General features: G+C 40.4%; 1 protein-coding gene across 1 annotated transcript; it reads right to left on the minus strand.

The window, feature by feature from the left end:
* Positions 1-159: 159 nt before the first annotated feature.
* On the minus strand, positions 160-14,449 carry MFSD14A (major facilitator superfamily domain containing 14A). The gene is made up of 12 exons (XM_065655831.1): positions 14,227-14,449; positions 9,076-9,171; positions 7,854-7,916; positions 7,116-7,243; positions 5,925-6,039; positions 4,601-4,819; positions 4,219-4,332; positions 3,649-3,720; positions 3,124-3,236; positions 2,875-2,972; positions 2,106-2,269; positions 160-1,434 (listed from the first exon to the last, which is right to left on the minus strand). The coding sequence occupies exons 1-12, from the start codon at positions 14,311-14,313 to the stop codon at positions 1,228-1,230; spliced, it is 1,476 nt and encodes a 491-aa protein (XP_065511903.1). The 5' UTR covers positions 14,314-14,449; the 3' UTR covers positions 160-1,227.
* Positions 14,450-20,127: the final 5,678 nt, after the last annotated feature.

Raw genomic sequence — 20,127 nt, forward strand, 5'->3', positions numbered from 1 at the left:
TATCTAACAGGTAAAACACAGTGCCGGACCTGAACTGCTGAAATAGAACACACATACACTATAGAGCTCAATTAAAGTTTTAAGAGACATTTACAATTATTTAAAAATTCATTAAAATATTCAACTTTATTAACAGTATATTTACATTTTTTTTCCTGCTCTTGGTCAACCATGGTGAATGTTCAAAGGTAAAAAAGCATTAAGCAATAACCACAAGATGAAAACATTTTAAACCTATACAATACTTTATACACAAATTTATACAAAGGAACACTTAAATAATACAACTGGACACAAAAATATACACTTTTAGAGAAATTCACATCAGTAATTGTATAAAGCTCTCTTCTGTACTAAGGGTCCTGAAAATTTAGGACTAAAACATTAGCTCTGTAATGCAAAAGGGTTATTGTGACAAGTCCTCAAAGGCCACTATATAGCACACGGACATATTCAAGGCTATCAGCTTATATTTCAGTCTGTGTATTCAAGTTTTGAGGTCCTTTATGATTACGCAAACATCAGAAATATAGTGGTATAATAAACGGTGCTTAGGAAAGCAGAGTTTTAGAGCCAGTATTAAAATTAGTAGGCTCAAAACACCCACTTAATATTTAAACAAGTGTTTGATACTACCGTTTATTCAAAAATAGAGTAAATGCACTTACATAAAAAATAACTTTTACTGTTCAGCAAGCGTGCTCATGTGATTTTTATATTAGTACAAACTTAAAAAAACTGCCATATGACTTTTAAAATAAATGATACCAGTTTACCTTCTCCCTACTTGAGTACATTTACATTAAGGCTTTGAATCATCTGACCCAAGATTTTACGACAACATTAAAATGAGTGGGTCCGCACGGACACGAGTACGTCTCATTGAGACTCGGCGTGACTAGAATTAAAGCTCACCACCTTAAGGAAACAGAAGGACACATGCTCATGCCTTGACTCTATTCTTTTTGTCTCTGAACTAGAATGTAAGGTTTAGTAGTAACAGTATTTCATGGCAAGCGACAAGTATGTAACAGTTTGTTTTTAAAAGCAAATTATTAATTCCATGGCAACATCTTTGGAGAAACTTCCTTTTTTTTCATTCCTATGAACTTCATGCAGAAAGATACTTCTTAAGATTACCTTAAGAAATTACATTTTTGATGGAATTGGAATGTGTATCCCAAACTGCTGACAAAAAACAGTCTAAAAGATTTTCCTGGACTTCTGTCATACATTTGTGTCTTGCAATAATGGTTCCTTAGCCTCACCAGGAGTTTGTGGACTGTGGGGATGGCCATGGCTGCCACAGTGTTTCTTCCAGTTGCTGGATCGTAGGTTTAGGTTTGTGTGTTCAGGAATAAACAAGGCAACGAGTAGCGCCAACAGCACAGAGCACGCTCCAAATAAGAATGGGGGTCCAGGAATTATAGAATTCTGAAAACAACAGTAACACCACAAGTTATTAATGAACCTTGAGACACATGTTAACAGACTCAACTTGCTAATTTCAAGAGTGGGAAAAAGCTTTTGATTGCCACACTATAGGCAAGACAGTATTTGTCCCCAGGTGGAGTCTTCTAGAAGGAATGTGGGAAGAGTGTTACATCCCAAGACTTGAGAGAGGGAGCACACAGCTCTGATTAACATGTGCCAACTTCCCTTTCCAGTGCAAGTTATCACTGCTGAATATCCTCAACAAATCAAGAGCTATTAGGAACTAAAAAAATACAGAGAGCTTGGTTAGAAGATTAAAGGAGAAATAAACAAAACTGTACAATAGGTAAGAGGTAAATACAATGCCAGGGAGACAAGAGGAGTGCGCTGCTGCAGTTACCAGTGCATCCCCCTGCACAAGGGTCATCCGTTGTCTAATTCCCATCAGCTCTGTCTTTGAAAGTTTAACTGAACCACACCATCCACTTAAAAACAAACAGCCTAACAGCCATCCCCAGGGGTCAGTCCAAAACCTTTTTTTTTTTTTTTTTTATTACATGCTTCATTTACAGTTAGCTTAACATGTAATACAGCATCACACTTGAGAACTAGTAGGCACATGTTCCCTTCCTAATTTCTATTTTTGGAATTAAGTAGTAAAAGAAAAATACCTGTTGCAAATGGTATTGTGTGACCACACTGCCTCCTGGTGGTGATTCAGGCATTGGGAGTTCATTCAGTTCAACATGAAATATATAGAATATAAAACCATAAAGTGCTGGTCCCAAACCATTGCACAGTCCTCTAATTCCTGTTATCATCCCTTGAACAACACCTGGAAAAAGTAAAATACACTGTTACCTGTCTATATTTATACATATATAATTAACTTTTTAACAGATTATGACCAGATCAGTAAGACTTTATTCAGTTCACCTTCCAACTGCTGCAAGCAGGAAAGCTGTTCTAAATGGTGTTGCACTATGGGTAGCAATAAACAAGGGGTGCAGAAAAGTTGTCATAGTATATTCAAGGGGTGGTGTTTTTTTTTTCCCCATTTCCCTATAGGCACCGAGTAGTATTTCCTATGCTGTGCTCATTCAGAGACCAGTATATATGCAATATATATACAATGTCCTTGCTGGCAGTGTCTCATATAGGAGAGAACACACTGTATGCAACCTGGACAACTAAACAATACTTTTGTCAAAAGTGAGGAAAATAACCAGAATTTTAAGTTTGCTAAATATTTTGCTACTGTTGGGACCTGTTGAACATTTTCCGTCTGTGCCAGAAGGACGTGATACTCGTGTATTACAACCTTGAGGAACTTGGATTTTGACATTTTGTGTCCTGCGCTCAGGTGCGGGGCAGCTCTGTGCCACGTCTGTCCTCACAGTGTATTCTGAGGAGAACCCAAAGGATTAGGACAAAACCTACCCTGCTGGTCAGCATCTGCAGTGCGTGAAACCAGTGCGCTCACCGCTGGGAACGTGATACTGGACATGGCTGCAACAGCGCCCGCCGCCCACATCATCCTGCAAAACACACACACACTCAAAGTCACTGCCCGGCGGCTGCAGGTGTATATGTATGTATACATGTACACACACAAGCGTCTCCCTTGGGTAAAGGATAAACTGCAGAAAAATCGCACATTATTCAGACATTTAAGTGAAATCTACGTACCAGGGTTCTGATCCAAAGCCATACCATGCAAGTTGCAGTATTTGAAATCCCAGGCCCAGCAGGATGGTGTTTTTGTTTCCAATGGACCGCATAAGTAAACTCAAAACTATTGTCTGACAGAGGTAAAAAAAAAAAAAAAAAAAAAAGAGAGAAAAATAACACTTTATTCTATATGTTAAATACATGCAAATAAATTAATTTTAAACAGCCAAATAAAACTCTCCAAAAGCAGCATTTGCCAAGTATTCAGGAGCCTCTACCAAAAAAATAACAATCATTTAGTGAGTATTTCAAACAAACTGTCACCCCTTCTTTGATGCACACAGGATTTAGTTTTCCCAACACAATATATTTTGAATATTCATGAACCAACCCCTGGCTGGCCAGCTGTTTTGTCATCCAAGGTACAGGAACAGTATTAATTGTCAGAGACTTAGAAGAACAGCTGCAGAAAGGTGAGTCCCATTTCTGGAACCACAGTATCATGGAAGTCACCAAGTGAATGAAATATACAGCAGAACTTACCTGTGCAATAATGGAAAGAATCCCCAGGACTGCTATAAATGCCGCAACACTTTCAGATGAAAATCCCATGATCTATATTAAAAAAGGAAATTTGATTATTAACCATAAAATGTGTATCATGAAGTCACAAACATCGGTGGGGGAATACCCAGTGCAGAGGACTGGTATTATTCAGCTCCTCCCTAACTTAGAAAAAGTGTGGGGTTTTTGTTTGTTTTGTTGGGGGTTTTTTGTCATTAAATCAAGCAATTATACAAAAATAAAGGGGCATAAACAGAAAACAAGTAAATGGTTCCTTCAAAAAAATTAAAAGGAGTTTAACACAGTGAACATCATAGTCCAAGAATAAGGCAAATAATTAAAAAATACAAGAAATTGTTTTCTAACTTGTTCATCTGTCTTTTGTCTCTCTAAAAAGAGACAAAAGCAACAGCAAGAGGACTTAAATCCTTAGAGCTGAAAGCTTTTCAATAACACGAGTTATCTATACTTTCTGTATTAACTCAGCAATATTGAAAACTTTCCTACAAATTTGCTTTTGTTCAAATTCGTATCAAAACGTTAAGTTACCTGTCTGAGGTATAGGAAGAAGCTGGAATATTGACCTGCCTCTGGGAGGTAGGAAAGAAAGACTGTTATGCAGATTAGCAGCACAATCGAGTCCTGGCCGACTTTCTTCAGTGACTATGGCAAGAAAAAAGTATAAAATGGTTAATGTTCATATTCTGAAAAGTTTACCTAGCAAGAGTCTGAAATGTCTATTAATGAAACTATTGGGTGGTACCACCAAAACACCTCCTGCATGTTTAGCAAGGTCATTGCAAAAGCATTAGCAGCAACGCAAGGTTAAACATGAAAAAATAAGGGCTTTGTTTTTGAAGCTTGAAATGTAGAAAAAAAAAAAACCTCGATGTTTACAAATAACTCAATACTCCATATTTAAATAGCTTACTGCAAAAGGGTCAGCCTGTTCCCATGAAATGGGCGCTCCCCAGGATGCCGGCCGCATCTTCTCTGGCAGCGATTCTGGTACAGCAACAAGAATAAAACAAATGTCTAACAAGGCTATTGCTGTAGCCAGGACCACAACCAAGCTGTCTCCGTAGACTCGACCAAGGTAGGCACCGATAGCGGGGCTGGTGACCAAACTTGCCGCAAAAGTTGCTGAAACCTACAACAAATAACAGCTGGTAAGATTTTCAGTTATTTAAGTCAACAGTATTACTACCCACTTTTCCTCATTTTCAGAAGCCTAACTGTTCTAATCATGCAGTGATTAAACGTAATCTTTGTCCTGTGACTATGTGGTAGCAGTGGTATATTTCAGACAGAAAAGTTTTCAAGAAAAGCTTTTTTGTTTGTTTGGTTGGTTTTTTTTGTTTCTGGACAGCAATGTGAGGCTCACAGCACTCTTACATGTACTGACATAATTAGATGTAATTAACTATACAGTCTGCTGATATCTCTGGGCAGTGATGAGCTGTATTTAATCTTCATATTAGCGAAATATGCAAGGCCTGTTAAGAAAAAAAATTCCATGTATCAAGAGCATATTAATCCAACTCAGTACAATGTATCTTCAGAGAGCAGTTTTCAGTTAACCAGCTGGCCTTGCTGTGAAAGGTGTTAACTGCCAAACTGAAGCACTTTCTCAACACAGCTCAATCCCTGACACGAACAGGCAGAAAGAAACTATTTAGTGCTACATCCATTGTTTTTGGCTCTTCCTGCGGAATATGACAATGGATTCTGTAAGTCGAATGCAACAACTGATTTGCTAATCCGTAACACGTGGGGTCCTGAAGGCTCCCAAGATCTGGCAGGTTATTGGGAGATGCTGGAGAACTGAAGGCAAGTTGTAAGAACTTAAGACAGACAAGTTACTCAGCTACACTTGCTCTGAAGCGCAGCAGTGTCACTGGAGACGTGGGCAGGAGCGGTCAAGATACCGTACGAGATCAGTTCCAAAATTATCCAGAAACAAAAGGTCAGATTTTTTTAGAAGATGACAGAATAGTGCTAGTGTAAGAAACAGTGGTGGAATAACTAAAGTCCCTCAAATCACAGCATTAAACACTGATAATAATTGTGAAGACAGCCATCTGAAACACGGCTTTTAACACAGTCATATGGTGTTTTAACTAGAATCAGAATATTCAAGATACTCCAAACTAAAATCAACTTGCTAGAGAAGAAACAAAAATACAGTTTTGAAAATCTTCACCCATTCAAGTGTTTAGTACTGAACACCACACAAATAGCCAAAAAATACATACCAAACCATAGGCCATGCTTCTTTCATGTTCTTGGGTTATGTCTGCTACATATGCAAAAACCACAGAAAATGTCACTGCAAAAACTCCAGAGACAGAGATAACAGCGAAGTACCACCTAGGAACATTATACAAAAATTAGAGCAGCTAAATACAAACAAAAAGTCTCTATTTACAATCCAAGCCCAGTTCAACAGTAAATCCTCTTGTCCAACTTCTTCTGACAAATATCAAGATAAACGTGGATAAAGCCAATGTGAATGTGTGTTTATACAGTTGGGCAATATCTCCTCAGCGCACTGAGCACAAAGATAAACAGCATAATTTTGTAGCATCTACAAAAAGCTGCTGTGATTAAGTATTTTTAGGAAACAAGGTGTTAGACTAACTTTGACTGGAGGCCTAAGACCCAAAGAAAATTAGGGACCTCAGTATTTTGAGAATCTGGTCATTGAGAGGTCTGTCAACATTAGTTTTATCTTTATGCTATAGATCCTGGCATTCACATCATTTGAAATGTAATCTACACTTAGAAACAAGCAACTTCCCAGAAGAAGGATGAAGAATCCATGAAGAATCTGTGTGACCAGGGACAAAACTGCAGAGGCTCAGGGAGTTGCCTGCACAGCTGGTTCAGTGTAGCCTGTGCTGTCCCAGCTGCACCCTGGTACTGCACACGGGCGCCCCGTACTCCCAGAGTTCTGACCTGCGAAACGTACGCACCAGCTAAGAGCTCGCGAACTTGCTTCAAAGCTGATGATGGATTTTAAAACTTGACAGAAGTACAACCTTGCAGCAACATTTTAGGTTACAAATGGTTACTTCATGCACTAGCTAGCGTTAGGCAAGGTTTTAATTTCTGGATAGCTGGTTAGTATTTGCGTACTACGGCCACAATAAAGACCTGCAGAGTTTACCAGATAGCATTCTCGTATCTTTTGCAAATGTGCTGAAGTAGGAAGTCAGGCCTACAGCACAGAGCTCAGAACAGCAGCTATTAAAATTTTGACCAAGGCGTTTGGCCTCAGGGCAGCTCCCTCGGTTGGGCTCTGTTCTCCCAGCTTTGCACTGAAGTAATAGAAAAGCTTCAACCTTCCACAGAACACAATATTTTATCAACAATGCTACAAGCATAAGCCTTATATGGCAACCTTGACAAGAAACGGCAAATCTAATGTGAAAGAATTCACTAACCATGGGCTGATCTTCATTAGTGGTATTGGTGCACAGGTGAAAAATACTGTTAGCAGCAAGAAGGACTTTCGTCCCCACACATCAGACAGGGCACCTATGAGTGGGGCACTGAGGAACGATAATAAGCCCTAAATGAAACAAAACTTAAGTTAAACCTAGGTGGTTAGAACTGTGACAGCCAACTGTACCACAATCTGACAGGAGGCGGGGCTGTATTTTTATTAAAGTTGATGACTATAGTGCAATGCATCAAAGGCAATATGGTCAGGCATTACTAATCTGTCCCATGTCTGGTTACATAAAGTTTGAGATTTATTAACTCAGAGCTGCATAAAATTCAAAATGTAGATGATCCAGTGATACTGGCATTTTTATGAACTGTGTTTTATAATTTTATATATTTCTATTTCACATAAATGTAAGTAATTGAAAATACCCTACTGGAGCAACAAACACAAAGTAAAACATTCTCAAATTTATTGATAAACACATTTGGGATTAGTCAATTACATTTTTTTTTTGTTGAATCCAAACAGCAGGTACAGAGCAAAAATATCTCATTAAAAGTAAAATGATACATATTTTGCCTTTTTAGGAATAATTTATTCTCATGTTTTATTTATACCAAAAGGCTATATTCAAAAAACTATTGAATGTTGCTCTCATTTGTCCATGATTTCTATATCCCTCCCACCACTCACTTTAAATTGTACTTGTGATTAACTTCTGTCACCTTACCTTTACTCCTTGAATTAGACCATTCATTAGAAATGTATGTTTTGGGAAGGTTTCATGCAAAACCTGGAGAAGAAATACAAACACTGTCATTTACTATTAAGTATAAATATTGCTCATGATGCATCCAACTTCTACAGTGGCATACCCACAGTAGTTTTCTGTTTTCATAGAATATAAAGAAAAAAAAAGACACCACAAATAATCTATTTAATCTTTAATTCACATGGAAGTTACTTTGATATTTTAGCTGTACTTGGTAGAGGCCTTGGTTCTCTCAACACTTTGGGAAGGATTCAGGTCATCCAACCTCAGTGTCTGAAATCTAAATAGGCCACGGAGAACCTAGAACATGATCTCAAACGAGACTCTCCACACATTACTGTGTCATCTGTGGGGGGCTGGGGAGAGAGAAGAGAGACATCATCATTCTGAAATGTCTCTCAATTTGGTGACAAGAGCCTCGATACACAGGTTAAAACAGGCACCTCTCTCAGTCTGACTTGTGTTACATGAGGTGGATTCCATTCAGTGACCGACGTGCAGTTTATATCCAAGAGACTGTTCATGGTTAACATGGGCTTACACACCTGCACCAAGACTGCATTTTAGGCGGAGTTTGCTTGGAGATCTTTAGGCCTTTGGTCCTTTTAATTTGTAAGCATGTGTCACTCTCAAAGATTAAATCCAAACAGAAAGCAACCAACTACATTAGAAAATAATTTGGTACAAACATGATGGTATGACTGTCTCGCTAATCATAGGGAAGCTTCGACTGGTGTAACACGGTCTGAGCTCTGAAGCTTCCATTTACAGCACAGCCAGGTCAGCAAACATCTCCCTACCTACACACACATGCTTGCATAATTTTACCCAATTTAAAGTGTATTTTTGTCCTTACATTTGTAATGTGCCAACTTTTTGTAGCATCTTGAAAGGAAAGATAATTTCATTACTGTCTTACTGGTTTCAAGTCAGAAAATAATTACATGTAAGCTTGAGTGTTAGAAGACTTGCATGTAAAGAGCTATGCTGCATCATTACACTGCTTTAATGAAATAATTTAAAATTCCTGATTTCATGTAAAAACGCAAAACTTTTCACCTGCACAACAGAGCAGCTCAATGATATATAGTTTTCATTTAATTCAGAAGATGTTCAGTGCCTTTGCAGTAATTGCCCCATATCCCATACGGGGAAAAAAAGCTTAAGTGTTATCACTCACCACCAGAGTGGGCGCTGTCAAGAGTCCCCAGGCAAAAAACTCCAAGAAGATCACTATCACAGCATGGTAGACACTAGGTGAACCTATTCCTTGAGCCTAAAACAAGAGAAAAAACAGGTAATTAAAACAACTAACAATATATCATAGTAATGAGAAATGCATCTGAACACTATGAACAGAAGGATTAAAAAAAGAAGGACTTAAAACATTGGAATACAGTTACTCAACCTAACTGGTACTTTGCTGCTAATGTCCCGAAGTGCCTTAATCCTCCATAGAATACAAAAGGTGCTCCCATCTCAAAAAATAAACCACTTAAACTGCCAGTCTGGGAAACAAGGATACTACTGAAAACAGAATCAAACTCTTATTTGGAGAACTAGTTCCTTTTCCTTGAGAAAAATGCTTAAGCCCACACGATGCTGCATGGAAAACAAGTTTTCATAATTTCAAAACATGGCAGAGTGCTCACGCTTGGCTATCCCAAAGTCTAATCACCTGGTCTATCCAACAGCTTTCAAGTATTTCTGTTAGTAAAAGGCAGCATGGTTAAGTTCAAAACTTTGATAGCTCTAAATCAATAAGTGAATCTCAGGAACAACACGGATCACTTCTCGAACATTGACAGCAGGCCTATGAGCTACAATGTGCTTCAAAAGTAGGAAGAGATCTAGATAAAAGGCTTGAAATAAGGAACTTCAAATACTTTGGTCATTTGGTATAATCAGAAGTAGCATTTGAGGAAAACAAAAAGAGCATGGGTGGGACAACCTGCTCATCTCACAGACTCTCTAAATGCCACCCTGTCAAACAACATGCCACAGTTAATCATTTGCAAATTGAGGAAACGATGCACCAATTATTTTCATATGAAGGCAGCAGTATGAATAAGTAATCAGAAATCTCATATGCATTCTTTATGCTTAGAAGTGCTGCCTTAACATCTACTTTCCTGGCCTTGTGTGAAGGGGAGTTACTAACAGAGTAGTGCTGATGTGACAGACCCAGCACTTATACTGAGCAAACACACACGGGCTGAAATCCTGAGCTGCCTCTCAAGAAGGCTCAGGGGGATCTTATCAACATGTATAAATATCTGATGGGAAGGAGTACAGATGACGCAGCCAGACTCTCGTCAGAGGCATTCAGTGACAGGACTGGAGGCGCACACTGAAATAAAAGAAATTCTACTTAAACCTTGAACAAAACAAACCCCGGGAAACAGGCAGCCCAGCGAGTTTGTGGAACATCTGTCCCCAAACCTGACTGGTCATGGCCCTCAGGAAACTGCTCCAGCTGACCCTGTTATTAGAGATGTTCAGAGGCGCCCTCCAATCTCAAATGCTATGTAATTTTAAGTTTTGGTTAGGTAATACTAGAGTCTTTCTTTTATTGCAAGACCTATGCAAGTCATACTCAGCTTTTCTGTATTTCCAACACAGAAGAAAAAAAGCGTTTTGAACAACTGTAGGAAATAAATACAGAAGATCGCACTGGCCATTCACCCCTATTGCTAGAAAAGATCATAATTTTCAAAAGTAACCATATCAATATATAAAAGGTGAGCTACAAAAGCACCTTAGCATTGTGCTATTTTTCTTCCTTTTTCTTTCCCAGGCTCTCTTCGGTAAATACAGACATCATACCATACAGCGCTCTCTGCTATTTTTTCATCCTATTCTCTTAAGGAGGTAAATTAACAGTCTTTATAGGTACAGAAAGTGGCTATAATTATCTTCACTTCCCACAATTCCTTTCCCTTTCCACCCACAATGCTTATTTTAGTTTGGGGCTAAAAACTGATCCAGTTCAGCACAAACTGTAAGTAACAATCTTAGTTGTTTGCCTCAGTCTGATACAGAAAATCAGGTTCATTCTTGTAGTCCCCAGATTCCTGTCACGTTACTAGCTCGTGACTCCCAAGGCATTACAGATGCTGAGGAGTCATGAGCCATGCCTGGCCCTCCAAGCCCAGGGCTCAAAGGCACCTCCATTCTGTTCACACACAGCAAACACTGACTCTGTATTGCCCTTGTCCAGCTCTGGGCAGCTACCCAGAGATCCCACACAAACCAAACCAGCAGAATGAACCCTGGGGTTGTCTTGCACAGCTATCAACTGTTGGCAATTTGAGAGGCACACGAGCAGGTGACCGCTGCCCTCTGCCTTGTCATCCAGCTGTAAGCAACCCAACCAGATGTTTCTATTTCATTGGCAGATATGGATCCCGAGAGTTAAGCTTTCTTCTTGCTAACGCTCACTTATCACAGGTACTTAAATAGTGAAGAAGATTAGAAGTGGTTACATTACAGTGCATTAAGATATATTATGTGCATTCAGTACACAAGACCTAAGTACTAGTCTGATGTACTCTCACACCCCAACATGAACAGATGTTGGGTATTCAGGCCCCTCTTACTCCACAAACCCGCCCTGCTGTGCTTTACAAACTGGCTAATGTAGTGTCACGTAATTTAATAACATCAGTGCAACCACATCGGAAGACCTTACACCTGGAGATAAAAGATACGGAGCCTCTGTGTGAACAACCTGGAACAGAGACGTTCCAATCAGAGTAACAGCAACCCTTCTTATGTTTGGCAAAATCTGTGGCACAAAAAAGGGCTCTAAGTGCCCCTTTCTCTAGTTAGAAAATGTCTTTAACCAAACAGTTTGTACTGTCAGTCATGCCAGTGATAAAAAGCGTATATGCCAGGCAACCCTAAGAACACGCTTCTGACAACAGAATAACTATCAAAGCAACAAAGGCATTGAATATAAGATCACAGCTGCTGCTCCTCGGCTGGAAGAGGTACTAAATGGCATACTAAGCCCTAATTCTTTCCAGCATTGCCCAGACGTGCACCTCTTAATTCATTTATTGAGCGCTTGAAAAACGCATAATCTTACATAAAATGAATTGCAACTGGTCATAAAGGAAAGCAAAATTAACAACAGGGTTGAAAACACTTCACTGGTGTTACTGCCTCTGCTGTGGTGAATCTGACAACACACAACTGAATACACGTCACTTTGTCTTCTGTGATACAGCTACTAAGCTGCAGAGAGACCACCACAAAAATACTACCACACACCAACCCAACCTCCTGCACCACCCGCCGCCTCACCAAGGGGACCCAGCATAGCCTGGGCAGGAGAAAAGGCTTTGCAGAGGCAAGGTTTCATTTCCATATCAGAATCAGTGATTAGAAGTGACAATAAATAGACAGAAGCTCCCCATCAGTAAACTCGTTTTGCCTGTGACACTGCCCCACTGCCAGCAAAAGAGTCACAGGGTTTTCTTTTATGTCGAATAATTTCAAAATAAACCAATCAGGTTGGAAACTGTACACTTAGATACACAATTAATTACTGGCTTGCCAGTTAAGAGACATTCAAGGCATGGGCCGTTTTCATTTATTCTGTTTCCCACAACGTCACATAGCATGTTGGGTAGGCAAGGAAACTAAGAAAACTGAGCACAGAAGGCTAGTTAAATGTTCCAGCAAAAAAAAATCCAAGCATAAAGATTTTGCTGTCATCGTAAAGATGACTGCTCTACCTGACTTTATAACTTTAAAAATGTATTTAAAACAAATTCTCAAAACATTTATTCGAAGGTAGAAAATATCACAAGCTGGTATTTTTTTGTTATCTAACAACAATCTACATACCTTCATCTAATGTTTATAGCTCACATTTCCACCGCTTTAAAAACAATCGAAAATCATACAGAACTCACACAAGTTTGCACTCTACTTTCGAACTGGTGGGACACACTGACACTGAACGCAGTTACTGTAATAACCTTTCTCCTCTCTTGGCAAAAGAAAGTGAAAAGTTGAGAGATAAAGGAGACTTGGAAGTATACTGTCTTTTAATCAATGATTTCCCCAGAGAGAAATTTGAAAGCACCATGTCCTATGAGTAACAACATCTACTCTGCTTCTATTAGTCATTCTAAAATATTTGCATTTAACATTTGTACAAGGTAATCTCATACATTTCTGTCTTTACCAAGAGCAGGAAAACATCAACATCTATCACTGGAATTAGTTTTGCTTCTTACCACTAAGTAATCCAGACAGTTGGTCACCAGTTCAATGAACAACTATAACGACTGACACCTCCCTCTTCTCCAGTGTCGTTCCAAAAACAAATGGAAGCGTCACCAGCAGTTTATTCTGTCAAGATGTCTCTTTATTTGAAATACAGTATCAGTATTTAGAAGAGTGCACATCAAAGCTACACAATGTTACACAGTTGAAAAAATCCAGGGCCATTGATACATTTGAAGTAACGCTACTCATCAACTGAAAAAAACCCAAGCTCCAGCAGCTGAAACACTTAACAACTCCCCATCTTTTTAAAACTGATGTATTTAAGAGTAAGCAAGACAGTGGGAGGGAGCCACAAAACACTTCTTCAGGCACCCTTTGTGGGACTCCTCTGATGCAAGAATTTGTCCCGCTCGCTGGCCTGTTCCTTCTCAGACTGCGGGAGGAGAGGACGAAGGTGCCGGCGACCCCGCTCCCCGTGCGGGCAGAGCCCACCCCGGCGGGCCCGGGCCCCGAACCGCTCCCGCTGCCCTCGCCACGGCCCAACCGCCGCCTGCGCGCCAACCGCCGGGTCCCGGCAGCGCTTCCTGCCGCGAAGAATTTTCAATGTAAAGTTCGGTTGGAACGCTTGCTGCTGATCTCGCACACGTGAGCTGCAGCCACCTGTGCCTCAGCCCTGTGCCGCCGCTGCTCCGCACAGCTGCTCCCGAGCCCCACAGCTCGGCCCGCGCCGAGGAGCGGCAGTGACGAAGCGACCTGAGCGAGCGTGACGCCCTCACAGGTGTTTCTCGGGCAACTGCCTCACGGAAACCAGCCCGGCATGCCGAACGAAGCTACGGCGGCCGCAGCAACCCGCAGCGTAAAGAAACGGAAACCTCGCCAGAGCTCGGCCCGCCGCACGGCCCCGCCGCGGCCGCCCAAGGCCCGCGGGCCCACCGCCCGCCCCGCACCTGCCACAGGCCCCTGCCCGACGGCTGCCAGCTCTCCGCACCGCAGCGGGACTCGGGGCCCCGCCGCCGCCAGCTCGCCCCACAGCCGCCCCTCTGCCCCCTCCGGCTCGCCCCACAGCCGCCCCGGCCCCGCCTGGCCTCACCGTCCCGCCGTCCTTAATGATGATCTTCTTGGCCAGCATGATACTGCGGTTCACGGCGCGTTTCTTCTTCTTCCCCCCCTGGGTCATTTTACCATCCTACAGCCCCGGGGAGGAGCGGGGGCAGCAGCGGACCCTCCCCAGCAGCCGGGCCTTCGCCTCCCCTCCCCGCGCGGCCGCCGCCACCGCTCACGCACCCGGCGCCATCTTGCCCAGCCACCCCCGGCGCGAGCCGCCGCCGCGCATCACGCGATCGCCCCATTGGCCGGCCGCCGGTCACGTGCGCACGGTGCGCGCGGCCCCCCTTCCCCCCGGGCCTGCCGCGCCCAGGCCGCCGCCGCCGCCGCACCGGTTGTTGCCTTTCAAAAAACCGATGGTCAGGGTTGGAAGAAATACACACGTTTTAAAAACGAAATAAAAGAGAAGACGCTGCTGCCAGAAGCCGTGCGGTTGGCTGTGACGCGGTCGAGAGAGGCCGTGCCCCGGCCCCGGCGGAGGGCTCGGTGCGGCGGTTTCCAACTTGGAAACGTTCTGCTTTCTTACTCCCAAGATTTAACTTAGCTTGTGAAAGCTGTAGCAACTTCACATGGGCGGGCCACTTCAGGTTCTGATTTACCACACAGCCTGTGGGCAATAAGATAACAGGGATCAGCTTTCCCAAGGCATCATACCCACTAGTGGAGAAAATACTCTAGAAACGTGCACTATTATTGTTATTATTAATTATTCTGTGGCTTACAGTTTAAATTCCTTCACCGCTGATGTCTGGCAGCACTAAACAGAGCAACATCTGTCCACATGCAGAACTATTACACTCACGATCTCAGACACAACTCTCCATGGCCATATGCACACACCAGTCTTTCCCCATGTTCTTCACGCAATCCTCCAGCCGCCAGCCCTCCTGCTGCATATCCCTGCTTCCCCCAACACCTCAGCCACGCACTGACATCTCTCTCCCCTGTCCATACAGCGGCTGCTATGCTGAACCCCAGCCCTGACACACAGAGCTGTGCTCCAGCTCCCTCACAGCGCCGACGCCACCGTGCTAACAAACGGGTGTAAATGACTCACCACTAAAGATCATGGGGGCTTATTAACCATAAGACCAAGCACCCTTTTATCATAATGAAGCTTTTAAGGAATTTAGAATTTCATAGGTGTAGCCCTACTCAGGCCCATGGATCTATTCTGGTCTCGCCGTGAGGCAAAGGCAAGCAGGCTCCAGCTCATGACACAAAGTGTGGCTCTACTGGGCTACCCACAGGGGAAAAAGGATGTTTGCAGCCATTGCTATTATCAGTAATTTCTTACAAGTCTTAATAAATTATGCCAAGTATGTGACAATTCTGTTCCAGGGTTCCTCACCCTTTCTATTTGAAAAGAGGGGTCCTAAAATATTGGCATGTTTTCAAATCTACTCCTTGGAGAGAGTGCTGTTACATTTTGGTGGGAAAGTCACGCACGGACATGTACATGACATGTAAGGTAGTCACATAAGAAAGTTCACACAACTACACCTCGAAGACATTTCGTAACTTGGCTGATTAAACAGCTGTTTTTCCATCCACACCTTTATATTAGACCAACTCCTGTTACTGATGTCATTATCCCAAAATAAATGCATCTTAAATATCAAGTTCACTTATGTAGGGTGAACAGACGACTCAAGTAAGAATTGCTAAATTTAGAACAAACTAGACAAATATGACATGCTTTTGCTGTCATGAATTTCAGCCAGCTACACACTTTCAAATATCAAACTCCACTTACCTACGTAAGTCTTGACTTAATCCACTCTGCCATTATTTAACTTCCTGACAAAGACTTAATCTCCTGAAGAAGAGAAAAAGAATTTGTCTGTTACATCTCAACACCTGTAGTGTTCAACCTTCTATACAAAGTAAGTGCATAATGGTACCTGCTAGCCGTAGAAGACATCACCATCTTTTCAGAAGCAGAACAAAACCAGTACTTATCATCTCCCCAAGGGAGAGCCTTGCTGCTAAAGCACAGACAGAAGATGGTTCCAGTTATGACGCCTACAGATTGGTTTCAGGCCAAACTCGAAGAACACTGTCCTCTGCATCTCAGTACCCTGCACCAGCTATGCTCCTGTGGTTAGTTGATGAATAATTCATTTCTGTCACCTAATGGCCTAAAAATTGCAGTTTAAATCATGCTGCATGTGATCACTAAGATCAGAGCAGAATTGACAAAAGCAATTGACAGAAATGAACAGTACTGAAAATTATTGGTGCATAGCTGGTGAAGTGACCCGATTTTATTATATATCTCTGGAAAGGACAGGGAAATGTGTTATCCACCATCCGCAGTAATGTGTTTGTGAACTCTGTTCAAGTCTTTGATATATTGTAACATATAGCTATACAAAGCCTCAGCTTTTAAATTGTAACATGAAGCAATGGATTGTGTTGTATTCTAGAGGGTATATTGTATAGTACTTTCCACTGCTGTCAAAATTCAATATTTAAAACATGGGGTGGGGGATAAAGCTACTGAATCACCAGCTGCCTCCTGGTAATTTCTGGCAAAACTCTTATACAAAGGATTAAAGTGTTTCACAATTGCACACCATGCTATATCTTAGTATGTGATACCCAGATGCTCCCTACCAACTCCAGTTCAGGAACCACAGTCCTGAATAAGGAGATCAGGCTTTCAGACCCAAAGAGTACAGAGACACACCGTCACAGGAACATTGCTGGAATGTGATTCACAACAAGTCATGATACCGTGGTCAAAAAGAAGCATGTCTAAGTCAAAATTAAATCTCAGAAAATTCAGTAAGCTGTATGTTGAAAGGTACCACTAACAAACATCTTATAATAGCCTTCTGGAGTTTACAGAATATTATGCCAAATATTATGTTCTGAAATAATAAATATTAATTTAAAAACTGTTTTATTTCTGCTAAAGTGTATAAGGCAAACTTCTCCATTTACAAAGCTCTCAAACATTTTAATATCGTATTCTTAATAAAGTCGGTGCTTCATTTTAAACAGTTCATTACTGTAGTGACATTATCTACACATACAGGAGAAAAAACTACAGTATCTTACCTCAATATGGATTAAAAAGAGACTGTACTAGGTCATGTAAGATGCATTCTATGGTTCAGCAGTGTTATACCAAAAAAATAACCTGTTTCCAAACTGCCTGGAAACCATCCTTTATAATTGTATTCACTGTAATCACACACAAATATCAACATCGACATATAAAAAAAAAATCCTAAGACTACCTAAAAAAACTTGCTACAATGTTTGAATACATGATTTATATTTGGGCTTATATACTTAAAATTAAATTTAAATTATATTGACAATAAAGACAAACTTCAAAAAAATCTAAAGTGTTACTCATAGCAGCAAATAGAAACAGATGCTTAGCATATATGCAATTCTTACTGAGCTATAAGTTGCTAATGAAATGAAATGAATATGTCTAATTGCAGCCAGAACAATGATGGAAGGTCAAAAGCAAGTGTTAAAAATGTCAGGTCTACTCTTTTGGATGCAAATGTGCAGCAGACATGAAAGAATGAGCACTGAATGGCACCTCAGGACAGATTTTTTTTTCTTCTAGAAAGAGTTATAAATTCATCTAGTGGGAAATAATTGGAAAGCTATGAACTCAACTGAACAGAAATTTGGATTCACAGTAACCAGAGCAGAAGATATAATCTAATTAATCTCACTTATTTTGCTGCATTTTGCCCTGTGTGTTATTTTTTTTTTTAAGTAAAAATATCTTAATTCTAGATATCTAAAAACACATAATGAGCTTACCTGGAAAGAGTGGAACTCTTTAGTAACTTCCTGTGGAAAATAATGAGCATTAAAAATGAAAAGAACAATGAAAACAAAGGCAAGGAAACACATCCTGGACTTTCTTATGGTAGCTGAACACCATAGGAAAAGATGTACTACCACATACATGGTATAACACCATGTTACAGGTAAACGTTTCCTTTCTAATACCTAAAATCCCCTTAATGTTTTTTAATATCTCATTGTTACAAAACATGGATTTCAGAGAAGAAAACCATGAATAATCTTCCTTATTGACAATATCCAACCAGGAACATTGTCAACAGGAGGAAAATTAACAACTTCAAACTTGGAAAATGATGATTATTTAAATACAACAGCTGATAAGGAAATACATTAAAATATGAAAGTTACTGACAACAAAAAACAGAAGAAATGCAGCATGTCATTTATAAATTTTAAAACAATTTAACAAAATCCATTACAGTCTTTCGAATTACAGCCATGAAAATAAATTAGGAACACGAAACAAATATGTACTTCTAAAAATCTGTGAGAGGACTGCATGAGTAACTGAAATGCAAGCATATACTACCAGAATAAGATTTTTTGAGGAAAAATAAAACAATAGTTTGTAAAAAGCTACAGTAAAAACTCCAAGGTGCTATCTTGTAGAAGCTGGTTCTAGAACATTAATCTACCCATTATTCAAGCAAACAAAAAGGGAAGTTTTCTTATAGTTTGTCCCAAACAAAGAAATTGAATAGAAATATAAAATTATCTGAATTCTTTGAGAGGAAAGATTACTGGGCACTTGTGGATAGCGTAGAAATACAATGTTTAAAGAAAAGTTTATCTTACTACATTAGACTCAAGATTTTTCAACACTGAACTGCTGATTTATTTTGCTTTGAAGATAGTTCTAAGTTTCTTGTTATCTGACAATTTATCATGTATCCCAGAGATTCTCAAATAAAACTAACAAATATCCAAGTATTCAATAAATATTAGTACTCCAATTATGCAAGTCTTAGGAAAAAAAATCACATAATTGAAGTTATTGCAAATAAATACCTAGGAAAACTTTATAAATATTTAAATAAAATTCTTCTACATATAGGCTATCCTCCTAAATATACAACTAAACTAACAAACCCATTGTCTAAAGGACAGAAAAATAGTTCAGAACAGGTTTATTTTTGCCAAGATAGACTCCTAGATTGCTTTTACGGGAAACTCACAGCACACTATCCCCTGCTTCCCAATGCTCTGGGCTAGCTACGCTTCTTTGGTTAGTTAATGAGTTATAAACTTAAAACTGCCTTTTTTTTTTTTTTAATTTTAAAATTCAGATGCAGAAGTATCTCAGTGAGAAAATGTGCATATGCTCTGAGATTGCAAAGGTAACAGAAATCAGTAAACCCTCCTCAAATCCTTTCTGCTCTCAAGAAACATATGGTGTCTTCCCTCTGTCCAGAGTAATGCTTTTCAGCCTGGTGCATCTCTAGGCAAGAGTCTTTCCTTACCCTGCAACAGGCTAAAGAAAGAGAGCTAAAAAAGCAAACTCATCTTTGCTTTATAGCAACGAGTGGATGAAGAGATCTATCCCTCTACTAGAAAATTTAATGGAACTGTAATTGAAATAATTGAAAGCATGGAAGAGTCACTGATCTACGGACAGGAGTTACTGCTCCTTAGTACAGTAGATATATTGTTTTCAAAAGCAAAGAGCACATATTCCTGTTCTTTCCTTTAAACTGACCCTTATTGACAAATATTGACAGGTGGACCTGAAATATTGAAATTGCGTTTCATGTTACAGAACTCCAGCAATGTGGTGGTTATTCGGCCTATTTAGTCCCTTCCTGCACTACTGGTTTTAAAGTGTTCTCAGCCTGCTCCGTATGTTTTTTGGAAAAATTCCTCAAGAAGTAACCATTTATATCGCCTGAACATTTCCACTACTGTGATTCATGAAATTAAAAGCACTATCATGCAGGCCAAACTCCAGTTCAGATTTTACTGCCAACACTTCTCAGATCATTTCAGAGTCATGCACTTCCCATTCCACACTAAGCGATGCTGGGAGCCACTGGTCTATGCATGTATC

The sequence above is a fragment of the Caloenas nicobarica genome, chromosome Z (genome assembly GCF_036013445.1).
Source record: "Caloenas nicobarica isolate bCalNic1 chromosome Z, bCalNic1.hap1, whole genome shotgun sequence".
Classification (NCBI taxonomy): domain Eukaryota; kingdom Metazoa; phylum Chordata; class Aves; order Columbiformes; family Columbidae; genus Caloenas; species Caloenas nicobarica.